The sequence below is a fragment of the Salmo salar genome, chromosome ssa22, assembly GCF_905237065.1.
Source record: "Salmo salar chromosome ssa22, Ssal_v3.1, whole genome shotgun sequence".
NCBI lineage: Eukaryota > Metazoa > Chordata > Actinopteri > Salmoniformes > Salmonidae > Salmo > Salmo salar.
Genome location: NC_059463.1, coordinates 34615429 through 34624755, shown reverse-complemented (window position 1 = coordinate 34624755; position 9327 = coordinate 34615429). Strand labels below are relative to the sequence as shown.

The window sequence follows — 9327 nt, the reverse complement described above, 5'->3', positions numbered from 1 at the left end:
GGTCAAATATATTATGTTGAAGGGAGGGCCATCCATTTTCATTTCAGAGAGGTCCGATTTTGTCCATGTAACCCTTATTATAAATAACATTCACTCCCTTAGCTTCATGTCCACATCCCAGTTTAAACCTAAATTGGGTTGCAAAGCTACCAGTAATTTACCAGATGTATCAAATATTCTGTAATTTTGGTAATAAATAACATTTTATTTGTATTATTAATTACTTTTAATTTTGGTATTCTATGTCAATCTATGATAAATTATTCAAGTATAAATTACCAAAATTATGTGTCCATTATTGTCCATGAGTGTCTGGTGGATAGACCATATGGTTCAAGAGAAAATAGCTTAATTAATGAAAAAAAGCATCTAATCAACAATGGCATTCTTTTCTATTAACTCTGCAACTATTCCAACGATTGACTTTTTTCACAATTGCCACTAGTTCGGAGCTAAAACATTTACAACAAAGATATTGACAGTCTAATAAATAACCGTGTAAAAAAAGTATATCAAGGACCTTTCATTCTGAAACTCTCATTAAAACACCACTGGTATTCACCAAGTTGATGGTTTGTATTTAGGATAATGTAAAATCATCTTATTTGATTATTTAATATATTTTACATGGGATAAGGCCACACATTAGACACCTGTGATAATCTGAAGTACCCAAAAAGACCACTAGATGTCATCTGATAAAATACAATAAAAAAAAAAAAATAAAAAAATGGTAGTAGTTTACTGGTAAAATTTCCAGTAATATACCCTCCCTCTGAAAGAAACCATAGCTTCATGTCTACACCCGGTTCAACACGAACCCTAGCCTTAACACAACCCTAGCTTCATGTCTACACCTGGTTCAACACGAACCCTAGCCTTATAACACAACCCTAGCTTCATGTCTACACCCGGTTCACCACGAACCCTAGCCTTATAACACAACCCTAGCTTCATGTCTACACCTGGTTCAACACGAACCCTAGCCTTAACACAACCCTAGCTTCATGTCTACACCCGGTTCACCACGAACCCTAGCCTTACCACAACCCTAGCTTCATGTCTACACCCGGTTCAACACGAACCCTAGCCTTAACACAACCCTAGCTTCATGTCTACACCCGGTTCAACACGAACCCTAGCCTTAACACAACCCTAGCTTCATGTCTACACCCGGTTCAACACGAACCCTAGCCTTAACACAACCCTAGCTTCATGTCAACACCCGGTTCAACACGAACCCTAGACTTATAACACAACCCTAGCTTCATGTCTACACCCGGTTCAACACGAACCCTAGCCTTATAACACAACCCTAGCTTCATGTCTACACCCGGTTCACCACGAACCCTAGCCTTATAACACAACCCTAGCTTCATGTCCACAACCTGGTTTAACCTGAACTCTAGCCTTATAACACAACCCTAGCTTCATGTCCACAACCTGGTTTAACCTGAACTCTAGCCTTATAACACAACCCTAGCTTCATGTCCACAACCTGGTTTAACCTGAACTCTAGCCTTATAACACAACCCTAGCTTCATGTCCAAAACCTGGTTTAACCTGAACTCTAGCCTCAACCCTAATTTGGCATAACCCTAACTCTAATCCAGAGTATTGCATTTGCAGAGTACTGAAACAGCAAGAGAGTCTTATTTGTTTCAAAATCATAGCGTGCTCTGATGTTTCATGGATATTGCGAGCTTTTAGAAAGAGGCGTTCAATCAAGAGGCTTGAATGAATAAATTAAGAATGGCAAGCGAGCTCAGAGAGATTTTTATTTGTTGGGTTCTTGCATTTGTTTAGAGCCATAAATGAACATAATCATCATCATTTTGTTTTTGTTTTTACAACCTTGATAAAATAGATTACGGTTTATGGCTTTATTTGAGTGGTATATACATGGTATATACATAACAACTTGAAATACTATTTACAAAATCAGAGTAATAAAATGAGAATACCCCAGGAAAGAGAACACCAAACACAGACCTCTCATGGGAAATAACTTTAATTAAATAAGAAGAGTATAGTACAAAAATAATGGGTATCAGAATAAAAACGTCTATAACAACAATGTCAACGACATCAACAATAACAAAAAGTTAATTGATTATGATTTGCCCTCAAAAATAAATAAATAAATACAACAAATAGATAGAGCTGCAACAATCTCTTTGAATGAAGTGAGATAAATGATGAGTCCATAAAGCAAACATATTAAGTAAAGATTTCACCTCAACGCCTCGCCATCCTGGTCAGCATTGCCATAGTTAAGGTGTATGGTGTTGCTAAGACCCATGTTTGACTGACAGAGTGAGTCCATAAAGGCTTCCCTGCAGATAGATGACGTGTGTTACCATGGTGTTAACATGTAGCTAACTATGGATCTCCCAGTTACTTCCAATGGAATCTGGTGGAATGAAAAATGCTACCATCTGAAGTACTGTAGTTGGTTAGTTATTATTTAGTTGTATATGGTTTGGCTGCAACGTAGAACACAGTACTCCAAGACAAAATGATTGTGTGTTAAATATGTCCCATGGAAACATTTTTATTATGAGATGATTGTAAAAGAGAATGGGCTTCATGTCACACTCTTGTTTTCATTTCAAAAATGTAAACTCGAGAAAAGTCAAATCCATGTCAGTTTGAAAAGATCACATGCTTCTGAAAGCGCAGAGTTTGGAAGCACAAGGCTGTCTTATCCCTGAAGAAGTTTGTGGGGAGTTATGAAGCGGATGGAACTACTTATGAGGACATAAACAAGGACATGGGCTGGGAGGGAGGAGTCCATGTCCTTCTTAGTGTCTCTTGGTGCTGTTCTGAAGTGGGCGTTTAAACAAGGGGTGCATTCCAAATGGAACCACATTTCCTATATAGCGCTACTTTTAACCAGAGTAGTGCACTTTAGGAAATACATTTAAATACAGCACTTTTCCATTAGGATAACCTCTGATTCTTACGAATTCTAAATGTGTTTAGAAACAATACTCTTCCTCCTGCAACAAATATCTGTAAGCCTACCAAAACACTTGTGTGTACATCATGGTGTAGCATCTGCAGTGGTGATCGAACAACGATCCATGTCTTTAACATTCCTATAGCACAGACATTTTGCTTTAATTGTACAACGTAAATTGATTGAATGCGTGTCTGTCTGTGCCTGTTAAAGGCAAATATTGGCCCATATTGCAGAAGTAAGCAACTACTCTATGTTCAGTGGGGCTGGATCCTTACTTCTTCACAAGGAAGGCCTACATCTTTTTGCTTTAGTGGAGCGTTTTAGACAAAGTAGAGTTATCGGTTCAATCGTTTCTGGCAGGATAAATATGGAACCTGTGCCAAACGAGATTTTTGGCAGGGTGCGTTATAGAGCAGTGGACTAAACAGCCTTTTAAAGGCATTGTCCCCAGACATTCACATAGACTGTGCATGTCAGGTTAAGCACAAATTACCTTTAAAAAGTCTGTTAAAGTACGCTGTTCTTTAACGCGTCTTGAATTGAATCCTTGCTCATGTATGCCAACTCAGTTTATAGTATATAAAAGGTGGATGGATCGTATTACTTATTTACTCTTTCAGCTTGTCAAACTATTTTGAGTATTAAATAGCAGCTCAGTTTAGAACTTCATTGTTAATGGCGCAGTCACAGGCTGCCTATATAATGCTGTTATAATGGCATTATTCCTGACAAATGTTTCACTACGTAAAACAGTCTGATAATGGATCAAACACATGTAAAACATTTGACTTTTGGTTGAGATTCTTCGCATTTCATTGTCCATAACACATACACTACTAGGTAATCTCTGGTAATAAGTGTAATATAATGGCTGTTGTCATGATCTGCCACTATCTGTTACGTCACACGTGTTACAGTAGGTTGTGAAACAGTACACTATATGGCAGCTTCAGAGAAAGTGTGAACTTGTTTTCTCCTGTCAGAAGCTCATTGACATGGTAATAGCTAGTGTGGAGACCATGCATTAAGTCTCACTCACATCCTTTCATTCATACCCACACTTTTTTTATTTCACTTAAAATTACATGATATATAACATGTAACAAAGCACAACAGTTAAAAAAAGAACATAACTGAAAACAGGGAAGTCTATTATAGTCAATCCCCACATTGCGACACATTTAGTGGGCAGTAAAATGTGGTTGTTTTCTGGCATTAATGGCTGCCCAGTTTTCCACGACTGAAACATGTCCACATCCAGGACAGACTTGAAAAACCCGATACCAGCCACTTCTTGGGGCTGACCTCAGGAGCCCGGTTCAATTATTTAACAACAATTCTTCAGATTATCCAGACCATGGTGATCGTGTGGCTGTCTCGAACGAGGTGTTATTTTCCCATGCGTCTCGTCGGTGTGTGTGTGTGTGTACATTTGAGTTGAGCTGGTCTGTCGTCAGATGCTTGTTGCTTGGAGAACAACAGTGCCCAATTCTCAGTCTAGTTCCACAAATGATGTGTGCATGAACATCAGTCAACCTGAGGGTGAGTTTTCCAGCAGTACTAACCAAATCTCAGCAAAGTAGACAGGGTCAGCAGAGAGAGCGGTATGTGTGGAAGAGGGAAGGAGGTACTTCAACTTGGTCTGCCTTATGGGCTGGGCCACCATTACAAGGAGGGATGGACGTGCATCATTAGCCGTGGTTTAAAGGGTGTTGGTTGGTCCATCTCTCCCTCTGCTCCCCTATCTGTCCCTGGGTCCTAGCCCTGGCTGCCACAGGAGGACAGGCTGTCGTAGAGGGAGTCACTGAGGGATTCAGGCGTCTCTCTCAGGGACAGGAGGTCCTCTGGTCTCTCCTTCACCAGCTCCAGCCCTCCGTCCTTCCCTACCTCCGAGGTGCTGGGCGTCCGCCCCTTACCCCGCCGGCTGAGCCCTGTCTGGAGTGGCAGGGGGAGGCTGCCTGGGTCAGTGGCCAGGGGGCGCTGGGGGGCACACTGTTTCAAACTCTTGGGGGAGAGGAAAGGTGGGCACATGAAGAAGGGGGAGGGTGGAGGGGAACAGAGGAGGATATGGATGGTAGGGAGGGACAGGGGGGCAGAATGATGCTATAGTTAGTTATTTTAGGACGACGTGAGATTTAACAGGTTCTAGGGCAACATGTGCATCGTTGCATTTATATCTGTGACTTCAAGAAATGCTTTTGTCATGTGAAGGAAAATGTTATGTTTGTGCTTTCCTAATAACCAACTCGACTGGGTTCATGCAAGTGATTGATTGATAATGCAATTTTGCAGTATGCCCAGAACATTGTTTTGAGGACTGAAAGGGGTGTCTCAGTTTCAAGGTCTCAGCTTGGAGAGAAGAAGCCTCGTATTGGGGTATTGGTTGGTCACATACATGATGCAAATATTAATGAATAATAAATTATGAATGATAAATAAGCTAAATCATGCAAATATAACTTGTCTGTGTAAGCAGTATAAGAGAACTAACGGGACTGCCCCAGGGGAGCTTCTGACAGACGTGCACTACTTGGTGCATTAAGTTTGTTGGAACCTCTCCAGATTTCTGATAATAAAGAATGATTCATTTTATATTGACTTCAGGTGTCCCTGGTGGTAATTTCCGCGACAGTCAGTATCCATGCTTCCATTCAACCATTTTTATGCGAGTAAAGTACCTGTTGAATAAAAAAAAAACTCACAACAGGCCTAATGGAAACAGACGTTGTTGGTAAACTTTCCTAAATGTCAACAAAACTATACTGAACAAAATATAAATGCAACATGCATCAATTCCAACCATTTTTTCTGAGTTACAGTTCATATAAGGAAATCAGTCAACTCCTCAGTTTCATCAGCTGTCCGGGTGGCTGGTCTCATGTGGGAGTCCATGGTTACACGTGGTCTGCGGTTTTGAGGCCGATTGGACGTAATGCTAAATTCTCTTATACAACGTTGGAGGCGGCTTACGGTAGATAAATTAACATTAAATTCTCTGGCAACCGCTCTGGTGGACATTCCTGCAGTCAACATGCCAATTGCATGCTCCCTCAAAACTTGAGACATCTGTGGCATTGTGTTGTGTGACAAAACTACACATTTTAGAGTGGCCTTTTATTGTTCCCAGCACAAGGTGCATGTGTGTAATGATCATGCTGTTAAATCAGCTTCTTGATATGCCACACCTGTCAGGTGGATGGATTATCTTGGCAAAGGAGAAATTCTCAGTAACAGGGATGTAAACAAATTTGTGCACAAAATTTGAGAGAAATAAGCTTTGAACATATGGAACATTTCTAGGATATTTTATTTCAGCTCATGAAACATGGGACCTACACTTTACATGTTGCATTGAAATTTTTGTTCAGTATAAATACATTTGACATGGGTGGATAATTTTTTTGTCTGTGAAATAGATAATGTGACAAAATGGTAGTGAAAACAGATTTTTTGGGATAGAATATTGTTGATTTTGCAATTGTTGATATAACAACCATCATATCGGGGGTCATTTGCAGTCATGCAATGCTTTTTTGTGTGTTCCTCTCACTACGACATGGAAAAGCATGCACAGTTTATTAGGCTACCGATGAAATAAGTTCTGCTGAATATCACAGGGTGGTGAATGTGCACGGTGATAAGTTTGATGTTCCTTTCCAATAAATAGCGAAGGCTTTAACCCTTTACACTCGTGAGAATTGGCCTATATGGATAGGGCTACATTGAAATGTTTCTTATAGAAGAAATACGAAATGCATAACCATGTTAGCAATTGAAAGTGACAGTTTGGAGATAATGGGAAAATTATTAGATCAAAAGGTACGAATACAGCAGTTCACTTGACAAGACTGAATCCAAACATTACACAATTGATTTTATATTAATTTTACATTTACTGTACTTTGCCCCATTTGTTTATAAATACTCTGGATACATTCAGTAGCATGATAAGACTATTCCTGGAAAATGTGGGGTAGGTCCAACATAAGACAAAAAATGACAAGGGTTTGAGTGAGAGGTCTAACTGTTGTCTCCAAGTGGCCCCACCTCTCCAAACTGTGTACAGTTTCTAAGTCATTTCAATGCACTTTAATGACTCAAAGAAGTCTTCAACTATAAGGTACTTTTTGTTTTTGTTTTTAGCTCTCCTAGTGGTGCCGTTAAGGATCTAGAGCAAGCACACTTGTAGTTGTTTCATTTTGAAGACAACCCTGTATCCCCGCCATCACACAATTACTGTTGTTGTTTACGCAATCCAAAAACAGTCCATTATAAATAGCAATCTGGGTCAGATGAGCATGATTTGAAAGGTTGTTCTATTTCCAACATGACTAAGTAAGTTATAAAACATGATCTTACAGTGTTAGGCTTCAAAAGAGCTCCATTTTTATGGAATGGTCTGCCTACCAATGTGAGAGACGCAGACTCAGTCTCAACCTTTAAGTCTTTACTGAAGACTTATCTCTTCAGTAGGTCCTATGATTAAGTATAGTCTGGCCCAGGAGTGTGAAGGTGAACGGAAAGGCTGGAGCAACGAACCGCCCTTGCTGTCTCTGCCTTGCCGGTTCCCCTCTTTCCACTGGGATTCTCTGCCTCTAACCCTTTTACAGAGGCTGAGTCACTGGCCTACTGGTGTTCTTCCATGCCGTCCATGGGAGGGGTGCGTCACTTGAGTGGGTTGAGTCACTGACGTGGTCTTCCTGTCTGGGTTGGCGCCCCCCCCCCTTGGGTTGTGCCATGGCGGAGATCGTTGTGGGCTATACTCGGCCTTGTCTTAGGACGGTAAGTTGGTGGTTGGAGACATCCCTCTAGTGGTGTGGGGGCTGTGCTTTGGCAAAGTGGGTGGGGTTATATCCTGCCTGTTTGGCCCTGTCCGGGGTATCATCGGATGGGGCCACAGTGTCTTCTGATCCCTCCTGTCTCAGCCTCCAGTATTTATGCTGCAGTAGTTTATGTGTCGGGGGGCTAGGGTCAGTCTGTTACATCTGGAGTATTTCTCTTGTCTTATCCGGTGTCCTGTGTGTATTTAAATATGCTCTCTCTAATTCTCTCTTTCTCTCTTTCTGTCTTTCTCTCGGAGGACCTGAGCCCTAGGACCATGCCTCAGGACTACCTGGTATGATGACTCCTTGCTGTCCCCAGTCCACCTGGCCGTGCTGCTGCTCCAGTTTCAACTGTTCTGCCTGCGGCTATGGAACCCTGACCTGTTCACCGGACGTGCTTGTTGCACCCTCGACAACTACTATGATTATTATTATTTGACCATGCTGGTCATTTATGAACATTTTAACATTTTAACATTTTGACCATGTTCTGTTATAATATCCACCCTGCACAGCCAGAAGAGGACTGGCCACCCCTCATAGCCTGGTTCCTCTCTAGGTTTCTTCCTAGGTTTTTGGCCTTTCTAGGGAGTTTTTCCTAGGGAGTTTTTCCTAGCCACCGTGCTTCTTTCACATGCTTTGCTTGCTGTTTGGGGTTTTAGGCTGGGTTTCTGTACAGCACTTTGAGAATATCAGCTGATGTACGAAGGGCTATATAAAAATAAATTTGATTTGATTTGATTTGAAAAGGCAGTTCAGAGAAACAGATGGTAATGTTGGTGGGTATAGAAAGGAGTCATGAGTGCATTCAGGTTCGTGTGCTGCAGCAGATTCTCTTAACCAAACAGACTCATTCTGTTCAGAACAACCCAGGGTATGACGACATGTCATCTTGTAACTGTACATTAGACATAGTGATCATAAACATTTGACACTGTATAGGTATAGGAGTTTTATGATTTGGAAATGTGAAGTGCACATTTGGACTCACGGGTCTTTGGCTTGCTTGTATTTATCTTTCAAAATACATTGAGTCATCTTAATTAACATTCCCCGCACACAAACATATTTTTGTTGTTGCAAAAGTTGCCCAATTACCGGGAGGGATGGGGGCAACTTGTTGTCGCGCACGGTGCTCAAGTTCACAACGGCTGCCAGGAAAAACCCATACAGAGCTGTGAAGTGCAGAGCCAGAACTCTGATGTCATGTATAGCATGTTACTGTACAGCCACTACATTCCAATGTAGGCGCTTATTAGTGCCCAAATCTGCCTACTGCCACTGTAAAGGGTTAATTTGTATGCTGGTGACATGATGTTCGGTGCTTAGCTGCTAATTGACAAATTAAAATGATTAGCTTTTATTCATAATCTCATCATGTACCCTCTACACTGTATCAATGAGCTGTTTGCTAGAGTACCTGTGCCAATTGGGCACATTTGCTGTTTTCGCAGGACTTTTTATGCCAAATGGGATGGAAACAAATATAACTTCAGTTTTTTAATTCTGTAAATTAAAAGTTATGCGAGTTATACTTAT

The 9327-nt window shown here is 41.0% G+C and overlaps 1 protein-coding gene across 6 annotated transcripts in view; it reads right to left on the bottom strand.

Moving 5' to 3' along the window:
- Window positions 1-1993: 1993 nt before the first annotated feature.
- LOC106583269 (nck-associated protein 5-like) overlaps window positions 1994-9327 on the bottom strand; it is a 130060-nt gene continuing 122726 nt past the window's right edge. For all 6 annotated transcript variants that reach the window (XM_014167230.2, XM_014167225.2, XM_014167227.2 and 3 more), the window contains one exon: window positions 1994-4969. In XM_014167230.2, the coding sequence (XP_014022705.1) occupies window positions 4724-4969 (246 nt within the window). In that variant the 3' untranslated portion in view covers window positions 1994-4723. The remainder of the gene's footprint in view (window positions 4970-9327) is intronic.